This window comes from Macrotis lagotis, chromosome X, assembly GCF_037893015.1.
Source record: "Macrotis lagotis isolate mMagLag1 chromosome X, bilby.v1.9.chrom.fasta, whole genome shotgun sequence".
NCBI lineage: Eukaryota > Metazoa > Chordata > Mammalia > Peramelemorphia > Peramelidae > Macrotis > Macrotis lagotis.
Window position 1 is genome coordinate 267841412 of NC_133666.1, and position 20156 is coordinate 267861567.

The 20156-nt window shown below is 37.5% G+C and overlaps 1 protein-coding gene across 1 annotated transcript in view; it reads left to right on the forward strand.

The window, feature by feature from the left end:
- Window positions 1–20156, forward strand: part of ANKRD55 (ankyrin repeat domain 55) — a 100560-nt gene that overhangs the window by 26061 nt on the left and 54343 nt on the right. The window contains exon 5 of the mRNA XM_074201993.1: window positions 8537–8597. Coding sequence (XP_074058094.1) covers window positions 8537–8597 — 61 coding nt within the window. The remainder of the gene's footprint in view (window positions 1–8536; window positions 8598–20156) is intronic.

The window sequence follows — 20156 nt, forward strand, 5'->3', positions numbered from 1 at the left end:
CATAGAGTTACAAAGGAAATTCGTGATATTGAAATTAAAATGTACTGTTTTTCCTATCTAGAATCACGGATCTCCAGAAATCTACTCTGGGTAAAGAAATCCTGCATTATGCTATACCCAACATGTAGTCTTTGTAGTATAATTACAATACCCCTGGTCCCTGCTCAGAGGTGAGTCACATGGACAATATGTGCAAAGAATTGAACCTGAAACCTCAGTTTTCTATAATGGAAGATCATCAACACCCCACCAACTCTCAGGTTTCCTTTGGGGCACACAGGTTCATACACATATCCAGATTCATATTTACTATAAAAACCACATTACCACAATTGTTCACTGAAAACACAGTTCTTACTAAATCGATACTAATAAGCAGACTCTGCTGAAATTCAGATCTTTTTGCCTTCTCAGGCTAGGAATTTCAGGCTCATTTTAAGATCTATTATCCCTTAAGCAATGAGAGCAGTGACCTGGAGAGAATTACAAAAAGGCACAAAGTGAAGGAAGTTGTAAACCAGAGCCCAGGGATATGCCCCAAAGAAGCACTTTGTTTCAGGCATAATTTTTATTCACTGGATGCTGCAGCTTATCAGTCTTTCAATTCTAATGCAAGCATTTGGCTAAACTGCAAATCAGTGCATGATGTAAGTGATGAAGAAGAAAAAGATTTGTGAAAATGTAAGAAATGGTTTACAAATCAAAGGAGCAAAGCTCTATTCTTTGAGGCCTCCAAGTAGATTTGAGGCTCACCCAAAGTTCACACTCAAAAGGCATCAGTCAGTAAAAGAGAGGGTGAGATGTCTTGAAAAAGACTGCAGAGAGAATAGAGCTGTGTTGTAGAATACTGAACTTGCTGATCTTGGAAAGGCACCAGTGATTCTCTTTCTTCAAACAGCAGCCCAAGGAACTCTCCTTAAAAGATTAGTCTTTCCTTCCAAGGTGCCAAAAGTTCTACTCCTTGTTCACCTATCTCATTAGACCTAAAGGAAAAGAAAATCATTCTTTTAGATTTGATTACTCAATTATCAGAAAAAGTGGGTGGAATTTCTATACCTATTTGCAGTATGTTTCATTAAAGCTTATTCCCGAACTGCCTGCCTAATATGAGTAATTGCCAGGGAAATCTAGGATGAAACAGTAGACTTAGAAATGATTTCTTTGTTTGCTTCTTTTGTTCTGTTTTTTAATGTGCTACAAATCTGGTCAATGTTATAACTATGAGGCAGAACATCAGTTGTGGGAGCCAAGGCAAAAATTATTGCCAATATCCCTGTTATCAATGGCTTGTAATTATAAATATTTAGTCCAGAGTGATTAAAATGGTTTTTATTAAGTTCCCTTCTTTGCAAAGAAGGACCTTCTCTCCTGGTGAGGGATGGCCCTGAATTACGACAATGTACAGTCTTATATGCAGTTTGAAAGGTTTGTTCCTCCCTTTTGTGCTAATCATTGATCGGGGTTACAATCTAATCAATATCATTCTCTAATAATATGTTTTCCCTGCCCTGGTTATTACACTAAAAGAGCACAGGGGAGTGAACAGTAATAGGCATGAATCTCCTTGTGTAGGTGCAAAGGACAAGGACAGAGACCCCAGACCAACCCCTGACTAGTTGAAGTTAGTTTTTGACCTCCCCCTGGGTAAGGAGCCTTAATGATTGGTCAGGATCATTTTTTTTGTTTTACACTCACATACCTGCACATAGGCATCAACAGTCACAAGCAGGCCCCAATCTTTGTAAAGAACAATAACAATTCACCCCCTTACAGTCTGGGGGGGCCAAACACCCTAAATTCCTCACAATCCCCAAAGAGGACATCAGACTTTCTTCCCCTTTGAACCCATCAGGGATACTATATTAAAACAAAAGAAGAGCCAGTTTCCAAATTGGAATTACTAAAGTAACCAATGCAAGATGGTAGTACAGCTCATTGTTTTGGAAGCAAAAAAGCTAGAAAGTCACATGAGACTAAATATGGCAAACCTCATTAGAGTTTTAAGGAGTCTGATTCCCTAGGACACATTTTGTGTGCATCTATAACTACTAATATTTATTTCCCCCCGGGGGGGGGGGGGTGTCTTGCATCTGTTGAATAAAAACAACAAAGGATACCAGAATGTTGACTCCTTTTCATGGAATCATTGATAGCTGTGGCTGTGATGACATCTCCTTAGCCCTTCTGCTTTCTCAGGAGTGTCTGTGTCAAAGACTGGGAGATCCTTTAGATCTCCCAATGTTCACAGGAACCTGAAAAGAGGATAGCACAAAAAAGATATGTAGAAATGGGTTGCTGCCAGGATGCTTATAGCTTATAGCTACCTAATCTCCTGATCACATCCTTATAGCCTTATACTGAAACTAGAGAGTGAGGACTTGGCTGGCAAAGCCCCATCATGGACTGTACTTGCTGTCCCCCAAAATTGCAATGATGTGGGGTTTATTTACTAACATGTTTTAGGTCTTGGAGATTGAACAAAGTTTGAGAAGTGCCATGATTTGAAACTGAGAATTGACACTGAGGTTTGTTTGGTTTTTTTTTTTTTAAAGACACTTTTGGGTCATACCAGCATAAAACTCATGATACTTTGAGAAATACTGAATGATTTATATATGTGGGCAGGGAATTGTTGAATAAGCATTAATTCCTGAATGCAGGCTACAAATATGATAAGCCTATAAGGAGACTCATTGCCTTATGAGAGCTTCCAACAATAAGTCCAGTCTATGTGAAAAAGGTTATGCATCAGTTTTCCAAGATTTGTTAATCCTAGGACTTTTCCTGGAACAGTCTACTTTGCCCTGAGGCTGTCCCAAAGAATGTGTCTGGTTATCTTTGAGGAACAGACTCTACCCTTCATTTCAACCAAGGCAAGGCCCAGACTGAACCATAAGCAAACCCTTCCCTTTTTCCATGACTGGTTCTCTAACAGGGCTCCACTAAACTAGATCAAAGTTTGAGATCCAGCATTGGATGATGATTAGGAAAGAATCTGGTCTCTTAAATCCCCTCCCACATTCAAACCTAAAATACTAAACAACAGTTATTGATCTGGAATCCATGAACTGGCAATACTGTCCCTGAGAGGGAGGCACTTGATCAGAGGTGTTCAGATGAAATACATGGAGCATTTTGGAAATCTTAAACTCTATATAGATGTTAGATTCTGCTACTATTGAACCTTAAAGAACTCCAACAAGTCTAAGAGACAGAAGTGAAGAGGGGAACATTCCAAGCATGAAGGACCTCTTGTTTGGATGCCCTTAAGCAGGAGATGGTATATTGAGTTTAGAAAACAGCTAACAGTCAAATTTGGCAAATGGTATTTATTAGAGGAATAATATAAAATAAAAAAGGAAAGTTGATTGCAGTAAGATTGTGACTAGGTCACAGATTGTGGAAGGTCCTAAAGGCCTGGAGGAGAAATGTCTATTTTATCTCAGAGTCAAAAGAAAAATCACTAGAGTCTTTTGAGTAGGGGAGTAATATGGTTAGAACTTCATCTTAGGATCATTATCTTTACAACTTTTGTGAAAACTAGTTTAGAGATAGGAAAGATGGGAATAAGGGAGACATGCAATGAGTTATTACAATAGTTCTACCACCATTAAGAGGAATGAATTGAAATGATAAACAGTCATCAAGGTAATGAGAGCAATGTCCATATTCTCCAGTGTCCTTAAATGGAGTGGAATATTGGAAAGAAACCTCAATTTGTGATTAGAAGATATGAGTTCAAATCCCAGATCTGCCACTTTTTACCTGAGTGACTAAGTCCTTTCTTGCCCTCAATTTTCTCCAAGTTCTCCTACTACATCCAGGGCCATCCTGGTCATTCTGACATATGTCTTGCCCTTGTGACTCTGGAGGGAGAAGTGAGACTGATGATTTTACACAGCTCTGTCTGACTAAAATCCAATCACCTGCAAGTCAAAACATCACCCTCTTAATGTTATTGGTCCTCTTTGAGAATGAAAACCAAACAACAACAATGAAATTGCTGGACAAAAATTAACTCTGTGGTCATTTCTAACTCCATGATTATGATAATTATGAACTTGCTTGATGTCATTGCTTGAAAATATAGTTATAATTATAGGTCTCCAATATGGGGTCACTTACTTTCTAAATATCCACAAAACCATATAGGCAAAACAGAATTGGAATTTTTCACTGTTAACTCTCTGACTGGTGGATAAGGACTGCAGCTTTTTTATTGGACAAATTCTCCTTCTTATGCATTACTTAATGTTGGATTGTCCCACCAATTTGTAGTCCCAATAAAGAAACTCCCCCTACCTGAGCTTCACCCAAGCCTGTTTATATTAATAAGGGATCCCAAGGAATTTCTACCACATCTGGATCTGATATGGAATGTTCCCTCCTATATTTGTCATCCATCACCTATTCTCAAGAAGCACATTTGAGACAATCTATGAAGGATATTATTAAGCAATAATACCAGAATCGTACCAAAAGAAGGTAACTAGTATGGTAAAGGATCTTCAATCTATGTCAAATGAAGATTGCTTAAAGGAAGAAGAGAAAAACTCAAGGAGAGGGAGCATGATAATTCTCTTCAAGTATTTGAAGGGTTGATATGCGGGAGAGGGCATGTAATCTTGCCACTTGAACCCCCAACTCTGAGTTTGTTCCCTCCCCAACACATATTTCTTAATCCTCATACTGTGATGAGTTTCTTGTATGTGGAGACAAAATTATCAGTTTAAATTGCCATATAGCGTGTGCATTTGCCTGATTGCATCATTTCCCTGAATATCAAATTTTCCTGAAATTTTCAAACATCCCTGAGAAGAATTTGCTTTAACCCAAGTCAATGAACATTTGAGTGAACAGAAAGGGATAGATATGAAAGATGAAGATATAAAATCACAAGACTTGAAAAAATATTGATAGAATGTCAGAGAGAAGAATCAAAGAGACCTTCAAGGTTAACATTTATTGAAATGAGGAGGATGAATGATTTGAATGTCTTTCCCCCTTTACGTAGTCTCAGAGATCGATATTTCCTACCAAAGATACAATGCACAATTCTACAAATCCTTGTCTTACAATCTGTGCCACAGAATGTTAAAAAGGAATAAAACCTTAGATTATTTAGTCCCAAGGGGCACCAAGGCCACCTCTAACCAATTTTCAATAGCTTATTGTTAAATTTTCAATATGAATATTTACATCTCAGAAATCAGCAAATGCTAAAAACCACAGCTTGATTTATAGTTTTCTTGATTATCTAAAGTTAAGAAAGTGATGAAGAAAATATTTTTAATTAAAGATTTTATTTATTTTGAGTTTTACAATTTTCCCCCATCTTACTTTCCTCCCCCCCACCCCCCACAGAAAGCAATTTGCCAGTCTTTACATTGTTTCCATGGTATGCATTGATCCAAATTGAGTGTGATGAGAGAGAAATCATATCCTTAAGGAAGAAACATAAAGTATAAGAGATAACAAGATCAGACAATAAGATATCAGTTTTTTTTCCTAAATTAAAGGGAATAGTACTTGAACTTTGTTCAAACTCCACGCTTCTTTATCTGGATACAGATGGCATTCTCCATTGCAGACATCCCCAAATTGTCCCTGGTTGTTACATTGATTGAATGAGCAAGTCCATTAAGGTTGATTATCACCCCCATGTTGCTTTTAGGGTATATAGTGTTTTTGTGGTTCTGCTTATCTCACTCAGCATCAGTTCATGCAAATCCCTCCAGGCTTCCCTGAATTCCCGTCCCTCCTGGTTTCTAATAGAACAATAGTGTTCCATGACATACATATAGCACAGTTTGCTAAGCCATTCCCCAATTAAAGGACATTTACTTAATTTCCAATTCTTTGCCACCACAAACAGGGTTGCTATGAATATTTTTGTACAAGTGATGTTTTTTATCCCTTTTCATCCTCTCTTCAGGGTATAGACCCAGTAGCGATATGAAGAAAATCTTAATAATGGAGATTAAAGTATTGCATGTACATTTACTTTTCTGGAGAGCCAGATGTTAAACATTTACAGCTTAATTTCTAAAAAGGGAACTGAGACCCAGAGAAGATAAAGTGATGGGCCCAAAATCAAAGGTTGGCTGATAATAAAGCAAAGATTCCTTTGAATTCTTTAAGTTCTGAGTATGACTATTGTTGGTGTCTATTTCACAGAATCACAGAATTTGGTTTTTGGAAGGGACCTCTGATTCTGACATACAAGGAATTGTCATCATAAAATATCTCACATTGTCTAACCTCTACTTGAAGGCTTTTAAGGAGGAGGTACCTACCTACCCCATCTCTACCAGTTTATTCTACTTTTGTTGTTCAATCATTTTTCAGTCACATCCAACTCTTCATGACCTCATTTGGAGCTTTCTTGGTTTTCCCATTTCCTTCTCCATTTTTATAGCTGAAAAAAACTGAGGCAGACATGATGAAGTGACAGTTAATTAGTGTTTGAGGTTGAATTTGAACTCATGAAGATGAGTCTTCCTGATTCCAAGTCCCAGTGCTCTATCACGTAGGACATCAAAACTAAATTTGTCTTCCTTGCAATAATTCTGCTCTCTGAGGTCAAACAGAAGAATCTAATCCCTCTCCCACATATCAACCCTTCAAATATTTGAAGAGAATTATCATGTTCTCTCTCCTTGAGTTTTCTCTTCTTCATCTAAGCAATCTTCATATGAATAGATTGAAGATCCTTTCAAGATCCTTGAAGAACCACACTAGTTACTGTCTTCTGCTACTATTCTGGTATTATTGTTTATTATATCCTTCATAGACTATCTCAAAGGTCCTTCTTAACTTACAGCTCAAGAGGTCTTTGCTTTTTTGGCTGCCATATCATACTGGTTCATTTTGAGCTAAGAATCCACTAAGACCTTTAGCTCTTTTCCACAACTGGCATCTAACCATGCCTTTCCCATCCTATACACATGAAGTTTATTTTTTTGTACCCAAATGCAAGATTTTATATGTATCTATTAGTTTTTATCTTATTGTATTTAGCTGAATATTCTAGCCCAGTAGCATCAAACTCAAGTAGAAACTGGCACTAAACTGTTCATAAGGATCATGGTAGGGGCTGGGGGCACCTATTGACTTAGTTTTGAAATATAATACTATTGATATTTTACTGTATTTTTTAATATTGTCAAAATTTTCCTAGTTTTAATCTGGTTCATCAGCACTCGGGAAAATTGTGGGCCCACAATGCTGGGCCCACAATGCTGGGCCACAAAATGTGCTTAATACCTTTTGTGCTTAATGTGCTTAATATCCTTTTGGATCCTGACTTTGTCATGCACTCTGTTAGCTAGCCCTCCTTCCTCTGTCTCATTAACACATTTGGCAAGTATACTATCTGTGCCTTGCTCAAATTGAAACAAAATATGTTACATAGCACAAGACAACCATGGATTCCTGGGGTACTCATACCTTACCTGGCCTCTGTCCTCAGCCCTCGCTGAAATCCAGTGATATTGGTCTCCTCGCTAGCTTCCCACAAGACATTCCAGTCCCATATTCTGGGCATTTCAACTGTCTCCTGTGCCTGGAACTCTTCCCCACCTCTCTATTCCTTGCCTTCTCAGACTTCCTTCAAGACCCAGCTAAAATCCTACCTCAAGAATCTTTTTCTGTTCCCCTTTAATTCTTTTTTTAAAATTGTTGCCTAGCAATGGGGTTAAGTGACTTGCCCAAGGTCACACAGCTAAGGCAGTATTAAGTGTCTGAGACCAGGTTTTAACTCAAGTCCTCTTGCTCTACTATACCACCTAACTGTTCCCATGATCCCCCTTAATTCTAATGACTTCTCTCTGTTGATTATTTTCAGTGTACCCTGGATAAGTTTGTATATATTTGCAGTTGTTTTCTCACCAATGAGACAATTAGTTCCTTGAATTTGTAGTGTGGAACTCCATAGAAATTTGAAGAATATGTCTTCCTCCAACATCACATAAATCTCTTAATTTTGACCTTGGAAATGAGTGACAATGTACCCTCCCTTATCTATCCATAAGGATTCTTGTTTTGACCCCCTGAAATATAGCCCTACCCATGTGAAAGCTCAATAATTCTTTTCAAGTCTTTAAAAATTGTTTTATTAATTTTATTTTTAATTTATGGAATAAAACAGGCATTTCCATAACATGATATCATTTTTAAAAAGAGGATTGCACATAAAAACTGTAAATTCATTATGTACAACTTACTATAAAATGAGAATACAAGGAATTGGTCACTGTGGCTAGACCATCCACAAATGCGGGGCTACCGGTTTCCCATCATACAAAACTTAGTCTAACCTAGTCCTCATCATGGCTTCTACCCACACCCTTGCTTCTAAGTAAACAGATAGGACCCTGGTCTCCCATAAGAAAACGGAAAACCACTCCCTGGGTTTGCTTTTAACTCAATTATGTTCTCACTACCACATTTGTACACATATTCTAAAAGCACATTACCCAGATTTTTTCTTCAGAGTATTGATGCATCATATCCTGTTTTCTTTCCCCCCTCACAGACTCTTAACGGTGCTCCTGCAGCAGTCAAATCTCAGTGAAATAAATCACCAGGACAATGAGGTGAGCCAGACCTCTTCAACATGAATTATCTGTTGGCTTATGAGGGGTTAAAAGTCTCTACTGAACAAATTTACCTTCATTTGTGTCTTTGCCCAGAGGGTTTTGTCCTTGTTCGTCTGACATGCCGCTTTATGATGAAGGGAAAAAAGGATCAGTCTCAGAAACAAGGTCAAATCCAACATTTCTGAGTCAGTTCCATAACCATCAACTATTTGAATCTCAATTCTTCACATATAAAATGGAAATAATTATGCTGGCATTCACTTCCTTGCAGGGTGGGTTTTTTTTTTGGGGGGGGGGGTTGGTAAGGTTGACAGTAGCTAGGGGAGCAAGGTGGTCCAAGAGCAGACAGTGAGCCTAGAGTCAGAGAGACTTGAGTTCAAATATGACCTCAGATGCTGACTAGTTATGTTACCCTGAACCAACAACACTTACCCTCTGTTTGCCTTAGTTTTCTCATTTATGAAATGGGAATAGTAAAAGCAATTAACTACCTCCCAAAGTTGTCATCAGAATCAAATAAGGTAATAATTTCAAACTGCTTATCACAATGCCTAATATCTAGTAGATGCTATATCAATGTTAACTATTTCTTCAAGAATGAAAAGCATATTAATTATTTATCATATAATATAAATGTGACATTTTTATTACAAAAAGAATGAGTTTGGGCACAGAAGAAAGAATACTAGCTCTGTAGTCACAGAATCTGGATTCAAATCCTACCTCCCATACTTTTTTACCTCTGTAACCTTGGAAAGTTATTTAACATTCTTGGGTCTCAGTTTTCTCCTTTGAAATATGAAAGGGTTGGAGTAGATAGTCTCTGGATTCTCTTCTGTTTCTAAATCTGTAATCCTATCATTCCTCCTTTGAAAGAAAATCCTCCTTGTGTTCTAAAATAAATCTGCTATGCCAACGTATATCTAGTACCATTAAAATTGTTTCATTTTCCTGTGGACTCTGAGAAATATATATATATATATATGTCTGAATTCTTTGTTGGGCAGTTGGCAGCCTCTTAGAATCTTTGTTCGTCCAACTATTCTGATTCTCTTTATTTCAGCAACTTTTGCCAATAAAACAGGATGTCTGTGAGTTTATGTGAATGCAAATAGGTAGAATCAGCAGGTACCACCTTCCAGTTTTCACATATTAGGTCAGTGGGGTGTTTGGAGTATTCAAGGAGCATTAGCACCTCTGAAGTGAGGGTTTGCCAAGTCCTTTTCAGGGCTGCTCATACACCTTTGGTGTCCAACTTTCACACAATTCTCACCTGTGGTTCCAAGAAGTTGTAGCATGTTCAGGGTCCATAGCCTGATAAAACTGCATCAGCAAACAGACCAAACCAGATTGAGAGTGATGAATAGGCTTCAAACCTGATGGTGAATTAAGAGTTTATCTACTCCAAATTCATGAAGTCTTCCCCTAGACAAATGGACAAATGAGAACAATTGGTTCCAATGGCCTGGCCATGGAATCAGCTAAAGCAGATGCTATAGAGCACTTAGACATTCATCAAACATTGAAGATTCTCCAAGGTCATCCACTGCATCCCAGGTCATTGCCAGTTATCTTGACTTCTGTCTTCCACTGGACTTTGATGACTCTGGAAGAGAGAATGAGGACAATGATTGTGCAACTCTGCCTCACTTAAAAACAATTTGTACTCATCATGACATCACCCCATGATGTCCTTGGTCCTCTATGAAAACTAAAGGTGAACAACATGAGGCCAATAACCTAGATGAAACTTTCCTTCACACTTTAAAAGCAATAGATGTTACTCTATTTATAAATGAACTGTATCTGCTTAGATTTCCCCCAGGACTTATTTTCAGAAGTCAGTTTTATTTCTCTTGCAAATTTCATATTCAGTGTGTCAAAAGAACCTGAATTTCATCGATGTGGACATTCCATTCACCAGTGTTATTCACTATAACCAAAATAGTTCATTACCTGGTACCCAACCTTCAGGCAATAAGTCTCTCCAACATCAGCTAGATTGATTCTTAGGTGACAGGTGTCATACTCAAAAACCTCTCTGGCCTGGCCTGGTGGGATCTGCTAGAACTTGTGTTCAGAATCACTTTAGAGGAAAACTTTAGGAGAGAATAAAACTTAATTGAGATTTAAAACATTTACATAATATTTTAAGGAAAGGAAATAGCATTTATATATAGTCTATTATGTACCAGATACTATACTACCTCATTTGACCCTCTCAACAACCCTGAAACATTAAGTACTCTTAGACCTATTTTATAACTGAGAAAACAGAGGTTAAGTGACTTGCCCAAAGTCACAAAATTCTCTTTTAAGATAATAGTCGGAATATCTAAGAGATCCAGCCTTGGTTTCAGGAGGATATGGTTAATATTCCTTCCTCTGAGACAGACTATCTATGTGTCAACCTATGTGGCTGAATGTCACACTGGGCTCTGCCTTGGGTTCTCTCCTCTTCTCCCTTTATATTATTTCACTTGGTGAGTTCAACAGCCTCCATGGATTCAATGGTCATCTCCAGGTTGATTATTCTCAACTCTTATCCAACCCTAACCTTTTGGTTGATCTCCAGTTTCATATTTCCAACTGCCTATTGAATATCAATCTTGATCTAAACTCAACATGTTCAAAATCAAACTCATTATCTTTTATCCCAAATCCTCCCCTTTTCCTAACTTAGCTGTTAATGCAAAGTATACCACTATCCTTCTAGTCACCCAGGCTCATATCCGAGGAATTATCCTTGATTCTTCACTTTTCAAACTGCCCCTATATCCAATCTGCTGTCTGTTTTACCTTCAAACCATTTCTTTTTCATATACTCCTTTCTCTCTTTTGATATTGTCACCATTCTGGTGCAATTATCACCTCAATTTCATATATTGCAAAAGTGGAATAGCTTCCTGCCACAAGACTCTCTCTGCCCTAATCTATCCCTCCACTTAGCTGTCTTCCTAAAGTGATCTTCCTAAAACATAGGTTTGACCACTCCCCTATCTCCCATTCAATAATCTCCAGTCTTCCTATTGTCTCCCTCTTTAGGTTAAGATCTTCTTGAGAATAGGGACTACCTTTTGCCTTTCTTTGTCTCCCCAATGTTTATTAAATAAGTACTAGGCACATAGTAGGTACTGAATACATGTAAATTCACTGACTCTGGGCAAGTCACTTAACCTCTCAAGTAACCCAACCAACTCTTGAAGATGAAGCCCCAGGATAGTTTCAGATCTGCTTTTGTAAGAAAGGTTTCCTCACTGGAAGAAGATGCATTGGTATACCAATGAAATAAAAAGTTCATTCAAAAAACATTTTTAAGCAATTTGGAGGTACATTTCTGTTGACGCAGGAAGTCATTAACTATGATTGCAGGATCTAATATTTTTCCCATTGGTCTCCTTGATTAAAAAAAAAAATTCCTCCAAGCACAAGTTTCTACCCTCAGAAAAACAAGTTGGTCTTTTATGTGTAGATCTCCTTATATTCCTATGCCCTCCTCTTGCAGAGACCACCAACAGATCAACCCACCAGGGTCAATGAGAGATGAGGAATGGGCGGATAGAATTCTGTAGCAAATATCAGCTTCCTTCAGAAGGACAAAACCTACTAAACCCAATCTACAGAGAAACCTGGCTCTAACCCTCTCTTTCTCCTGCCTGAGATAAATGACCACTATTTTTTATGCTTGTCAGTGGATTGTTTTGTTTTTGTTTGGGGGGACAACACCACTGGTTTCAATGGTGAACGAACTAATTCCCTCTAAACAATGCAAAGCGTGTACGGGGAGTGACTTACCCAGGGTCACATAATCGGTACTGTCTCAGAGACAGAACTTTGACCCAAGTCTTCCTGGCTCCAAGACCTGCTTGCTAAACACTATAACAGGTAGCTAAATTGGTGTTATCGTTATTTATATAGGTATTGGGGTTTTTTCAATTAACAAGGATTTCTTTTTTCTCTTTCACATCCACCCCTCTCCCCCAACACTTTGAGAAAGAAAAACAAAATCATTATAACAAATAAACATATTCAACCAAAACAAATTCCCACTGAATATATACAAAAATGTATTTCTCTTGCTACATGTTGAGTCCATCATCTCTCATTGCTATTGCTAACAGCATCAAAACACTGCCCTTGCTTCATGGCCTGGTTCTCTATGGCTTTAAGTACTCTCATTCCTCAGACTTACAGCAATTCAGAAGGAAAACCCTAAAGGATGAGTGAGACATTTTTTTTTTAATTGGAAAGGCAGGGAGGAGTCTAAACACCATATTTTGACTACACATACTAGTAGTAGATGATTTCTGGGTTGATTATTAGTTTCTTGTCCCAAAAGCTAGACCCTGGTAAAGGAGTTCCAAACTCAGTGACTCATCATCCACTAAATTGTCAGTAATTTTCCTAAATCATGGATTTCCTAAATCATGTCATACCATCCCACCCTCACATTCAATAAACTCCAATGATGACTTATTACCTCCAGGGTCAAGTATAAAATACAGCATGGTGTTAAAACGTCTTTCATAACATCCTCCCCCTTACCTTTCCACTCTTATATTTTCCCACAGCTAGCCCCAGCCCCCAACCCTCACATGCCCTGAAATCTAGGCTCCTGGATGGTTTTCCTATAAGACCTTCCCACCCTATACTCTATGAGGAGACTGTCTCTGTCTCTTGCCTTCCAGACTTCCTTCAAGCTAAAATTCCACCTATAACAATCTTTTTGTGATCCCCCTTCATTCTAGTAACTTTTCTTTGATGTTTTTTTCCAATGTATCTTGGATAGAACTTGGTTGTACAAATTTGCATAGTTGTTTTCTCCCCTCTGAAACTGTTTGTTAGACCCTTGAGAAACTCACCTGCCTTTTTTTCCCAGTACAATTACTAGAACATAGTAAACACTTAATAAAATATTTAGTAACTGAATGACTACTTGTAAAATTTCATCAGTCACTCAAATAGTTTAATAAATGAATCAAGCATTTATTCAGAGTATACTAAGCTCTGGTACCTAGCAGGCTCTGAGAGCAAAAATAAAAAGAATGAAACAACCCCTATTCACAAAAATTCGGATTTTAATGGGAGAGATGACTATAATACATATAAAAATGTATACAGCAGATTTCCTGCCATACCAGTTCTCTCTTTCTCTCTCTCTCTCTCTCTCTCTCTCTCTCTCTCTCTCTCTCTCTCTCTCTCTCTCTCTCTCTCTCTCTCTCTCTCTCTCTCTCTCTCTCCCCCCCCCCCGACTCCACTCAGTGGGTGCTCGGCCACCCCACCTTTTCAAATAATGGGATAAGGACACTGAGAGTCTAGATCATAAGATTATATATCTAGAGGATTATAGATCTAGAAAGGATGTATAGTCTAGTCACTTTGTTTGACAAATTTAAAAAACTGAGAACCAAGGAGTTCACACAGGGAATATAGCAGAATTAGGATTTGAACTCACATCTCCAACTCTAAACCCAGTACTTTTTCCACTATGCCACACTCCCAGATCAACAGGAGGGAAGTCCCTAGGTTCTTTGGCTTTCTCAGGAACAAAACTTATCTGCAAAGACTCATGTGCTGATTAAAGCATTCTAACTGCTCCATGAGCATCCTCAGCACTTCAAGGAACCTTCAAAACATGCAGTTTCTCTAGGAGGAATCCTACTTCCTCTTCATTAGGTTCTGGCTGAGGATCTTTTCCATGTGATCATGGTTGTGCTCTTCTCTTTCCTTGTTCTGTTTTTTTCAATCTTTTTATTCCCAGTGTGAGACAATTTGGAGAAAATTACTGGGTCAGGAATTCATGAAAGGTCTTTTGTCATTGGGAAATAAAGACAATTCTGCCTCAGAAAGGACACACCCAGGATTTCATTTCCCACATTACACCAATCCATTTCCTGCTTGGCTTCTCACTATTTTGAACAAACATTTCTTCCTGCTCCATCAATTCTGGCTTCCCCCATCTCTCTTTCCACTCATCTCATTTACGCTGGTAGACTAAGTAGAGTGGCCTCCTTTACACAAGAAAAATGCATACTGTTTGCAGATACAGATTATATATCTTTTCTTGCTTTCAAAATGACAAGGAGCTTAGCAAGAAGCTAAACCAAGAGAAATTAGAAAAATGAAAGGAAAGGACAGGACGACACTGATTTGTATTATTATGTTTATTATTATTATTATTACTGGGAAACGGAAAGTACTCACCTAATCCAAGAAGTTTAGGACAAATTATTTCCAGACAACGATTTAACAAGAAGTACTGACCTACATTGTATCAGGGAATAGGAGAACAGGAAGGGAAACACAAGTACCCAGGCCACCTCTCATTTGACAAAGGAGAACCCCAGGGGTAAAGACTTGGAATGGTCTTATTATTGTCATTATTAGTATTGCCCAAAGATGTACAACTATTTAGTGAAGAAACCATTAGTATACCTATAAATCGATTAAAAATTAAATTGATTTGGAAAGGATATGAGAAAACTGGGACAGGGCAGCTAGGTGGCGTAGTGGATAAAACACCGGCCCTGGAGTCAGGAGGACCTGAGTTCAAATCCAACCTCAGACACTTAATAATTACATAGTTGTGTGGCCTTGGGCAAGCCACTTAACCCTGTTTGCCTTGCAAAAACCTAAAAAGAGAGAGAGAGAGGGAGAGAGAAAACTGGGACACTGATACACTGTTGATGGAGTTATGAACTAATCCAATCATTCTGGAAAGCAATTTGGAACTATGTCCAAAGGGCAATAAAATTGCATACCCTTTGAACTAGTAATACCACTAATGTATCCCAAAGAGATCATTAAAAAGGGGGAAAGATCCACATTTACAAAAATAGTTATAGCAACTCTTCTTGCAGTGTCAAAAATTTGGAAAATGAGGGGGGCAATTTCGTTGGACAAAAAAAGTTAGTGGAGGGGGAAAAAAAGGGAAGAAGATATTCTTTAATATATTTCTCATCCTCTAATAATCTTTTATGCAATAAAAAAAAGGCAGATCTACTGGGATTTGAACAAGACTACAAAATCCCCCTCAAAAGCATCCTGTTATTCAGTTGTTTCAGTCATGTCTATTTCTTTGTGACCCCCATTTGAGATTTTCTTCTCAAAGGTAATGGAAGAGTGTGCTATTTCCTTCTCTAGCTCCTTTTATAGATGAGGAAAGTAGGACAAATAGAGTTAAATGACTTGCCCAGTTTACCCATTTGTCTGAGGGCAGATTTGAACTCATATCTTCATGATTCCAGGCCTGACACTATATCTGTTGTGCCACCCAAAAACACAGAAACAACTAAAATTAGAACCTACTCATTAACAATCATTAGTTGAAATAGGAAGCTACAAACAGAGGGCCACAGAAAGGTTTGTGCTGGGGTGACCCATCTGCTACATATAACCAAGGAGGAACCTCCCAAATGATACTCAAGGACATAATCAAGGAATTTTCTTGGCTGACCACTAGGAAAGAATTATAGATAACAGGTGGACAGCCAAACTCTCACTAAGAAAAAGTGAGCAAGGAAGGCTACAAAATATGGAGTGGACCCACCATGGAAAGCTTTTGGGAAAACATGAATTAAAGTCTCAAGAGACAGGAAGGCAGAAGTTGGCTGTGCTCCCTCTAACTAATGAGAAGGAATCATTTAAGTATTTAAGAGGAAAGAACCAAATGGGTCACTTTCTTCCCTCAATGGAAAGGCTCCAGTTGAACTCCCTGATCTGTCCTCACCCCTCCTGGCCTCCCTATCAATAATCTTTCATTGTTCTGAGTCTCTTCCCTCTTTGTTCTTATATTCCCACAACCTGATTTTTGCTACAAAGTTGATTATAGACCATTTAAAAAACTTTCCTCTAAGCAAGTCTTTATTTCTTTTTAGAGAAGGGACAAATCACTGTACAGTGATCTCCTAGTTTAAGTATACTTAACTTTCAAACAACTCGTTTTTATGAGTGACTTGGGGGGAGTGAAAGGCAGCATTGCCCATCCCTTCAAGGGAGCCAGCCATCCTGTAAATCTTTGATTCAAAACACCTGGAAATGGATCACTTAAAGAATTTCAGAAAGAAATTCCATCCTTGTGATGAAGTAGCTTCCCACTTAATGCTATGAAAGTGGATAGGCAGACACCCAAAGAGTGGGTGTGCATTTAGAACTGTGTAGACATGCATACATCAACAAGTATATTCTCTCTCTCTGTGTCTGTGTCTCTCTGTCTCTGTCTGTATGTCTATCACAGATACACACACACACACACACACACACACACACACACACAAATAGCTCTAAAGCAAAAGCAATTGTTCTTAAGCAAACCTGTCCCAACTTGTTCATCCAAAATAAAAATGCTGTCCTTCAAAGTCATTACCTTTAGAAGAGTCATACCAGTGATGTTGTCATTTCTCATAATATTTTTAGGAAGTTGTCATGGTCATCCTATAAGTCTGATAATAAAAAATGCTTAATAAAGAAAAGAAAGAAAAATGTTTTTATCTTCTGGACCACTCAGCTTATTCACCAAATTAACTTCTGGATGTCTTTTAGCTGTTTCTAAACTCTTTAAAAGTGGAAGATGTTCCAATATTAAAGATAGCTAAAGATAGCTGCATCTAAAGGCTTGTCTAAAAAGCAACTCAATGACAAAGATCTGAAGTTAGGAAGACCTGGATTCATATTAGGTCTTAGATACTTACTAGTTGGATGACCTTGGGCAAATCACTTAACTTCTCTCTGCCTCAGTTTTCTCAACTGCAAAATGAGTATAACTATAGCATTTGCCTCCCACTATTACTATGAGGACCAAATGAGATAATTGTCATTAGTATCATACACTTAATAAATGTTTATTTCCTTCCTAAAAAAGAAATTCAGAATATTTTTAGCAAAGGTTGTACTCACCAAAATAAGTGAAAAGTGTAACTCCCTAGAGTTACCTAGGACCAGTGGTTTATCAGCAATGAATAAAGTGAAATATCACCTCTTTATAGTGATTCTTTTTCTCAATCTGCATCCCAGTTCTGAGGGGAGTTTTCAGTTTCACAAATCTGATTTTACTAACATGGAGTTTGCTGTTGTGTATCTAAATGGTAAGGTTTAACTTCTCTTTGAGTTAACTGTCTCTCATATGGACTCTCAATTAAATTATGCTCACTTCAGTCCCCAAAATACATTAAATGATTATGTAATTTATATAATATATATATGTATATATGTACAGACATATGTATGTACCTTATAGTTTAACTGATATTTTTTTTGTTTTACAGTTCTTTAGCAACTACCCCACCATACACCTCTCCAAAAAAGCTGCCTTTTTGGAACTACAACAAAAAGCACAATAGAGACATTTTCCACTCATATTCCCCTTCCCCTCTTTTGATACAGATGGAAATGTGCATCTCCATCTGTCCTCTGGAAGCAAAATTAATTGCTACATATAATAGAAAACCAACTGTCTTTTATTTTTTAATTTTTTAAAAGATTTTATTTATTTTGAGTTTTACAATTTTCCCCTAATCTTACTTCCCTCCCCTCATCCTCCACAGAAGACAATTTGTCTCCATGTTGTACATTGATCCAAATTGAGTGTGATGAGAGAAAAATCATATCCTCTTTTTTTTTTTAGTTTTTACAAGGCAATGGGGTTTAAGTGGCTTGCCCAAGGCCACACAGTTAAGTAATTATTAAGTGTCTGAGGCTGGATTTGAACTCAGATACTCCTGACTCCAGGGCCAGTGCTCTATCCACTGCACCACCTAGCTGCTCCTGAAAAATCATATCCTTAAGGAAGAAACATAAAGTATAAGAAATAGCAGGATCAGACAGTAAGATATCAGGGGCTTTTTTTTTCTAAATTTAAGGTCCTTGGTCTTTGTTCAAACTCCATAGTTGTTTCTCTGGATACAGATGGTATTCTCCATTGCAGCCTAAAATTGTCCCTGATTGTTGCACTGATGGAATGAGCAAGTCCATCAAGGTTGAACATCACTCCCATGTTGCTGTTATGGTGTACAGTGTTTTTCTGGTTCTGCAAATTTTGCTCAGCATCAGTTCATGCAAATCCCTCCAGACTTCCCTGAAATCCTGTCCCTCCTGGTTTCTACTAGAACAATAGTGTTCCATGACATACATATAGCACAGTTTGCTAAGCCATTCCCCAAGTGAAGGACATTTACTTGATTTCCAATTCTTTGCCACCACAAACAGGGCTGCTATGAGTATTTTTGTACAAGTGATCCAATTGTCTTTTAGTAGAACTCTGTATACATGTGTGTGTATTACATATGTCCTATATCTGTAAATGTATATATTCCACTAAATTCTATAAATACATAAGCATTTTAATAGAGTTATGAGACAGATATAGACATGTTCTAAGTTCTTTAACTTAACATATCTTTTAGTAAAACTATGAGAACTGCATAATAGATACATAGTTCTACTAAGTTTCGCACACATATATATTCATTTTGGTATGTGTGTATGTATATATATATATATATGCATATAGTGCATATATAGTCTGAAATTCTATAAAAAATATATATATGTTTATTTCTTATACTAAGCATGTAATATATTCCTGTTTCATTGAGGAAGTAGCAAAACATTTTTGTGTTTTGCTTTATTTTTATATGATGGCTATCAAAGGCCATTTTTTTATACTTCCAATACTCAAAAATCTATTTCTAATCCCTGGTTATCATTTCCACTGTTAAGTCTTTGGGGCTTATACTATTCTCGAACATAGAGGAGAATCTCCAATACAAATTGAAAATAACAAATGAATTCAACAAATTTCCTGGTACATCATCACTGCCATTTTGCAGATGGTGAACCAATATTCTCTGACACAAGTTGCAACAAAAGTTGCAGAATTTCATTTCCTCCATCTGTACAAAATAAAATTATACTAGAGAAACAACTAGATTTGATCCACCCTTTATTCCAAAGGTGATTTCTAAGGATTAATTTTCTATGAAGGAAAATGTGACAGGAAGAGAACCCAAGCTGAACCATTATTGTCTGTTTTGTTCCCTTCTCAACCACAGCCCCTATTTGCAGAGATAGGTTGTACCCAATGACCACCCACATCACATAATCTTCCTTGTGCACTTCACTAAGCACAGGTGCTGGAAAATGCTATCTGAAACTTAAAACACATGATTATTGAATCAGGTTTCAAGTTCAAACATGATCTTATTGTTGAGTTTAAAAAAAAAATTCTGAGAACCTATTGAGAAGGAAATGGGCCCCTTCTCTTCAGAAGCCTGAAATTTCAACTGAAAACACAGGCTCAAGAAACTAAATTACTTAACTTCAGAAAGACCACTTGACTCTTTCTTCTTATGCAAAAAACAAACCCCTTCAAAACCCGAATGTAGCAGGATTCTGGTCTAGGTCATAATTTGAACTCAATCAAACCAAAAAAAATGGTTTGGGATTAAATAAAGGAGTGGGTATAGTGGAAGAAAAGGGAGAGGGTGGATTGGAAGTCAGCAGGCTCTTATTATTATCTTTGTAACTCTTGACAAGTCCCTTTATTAGTTAATCAATTAG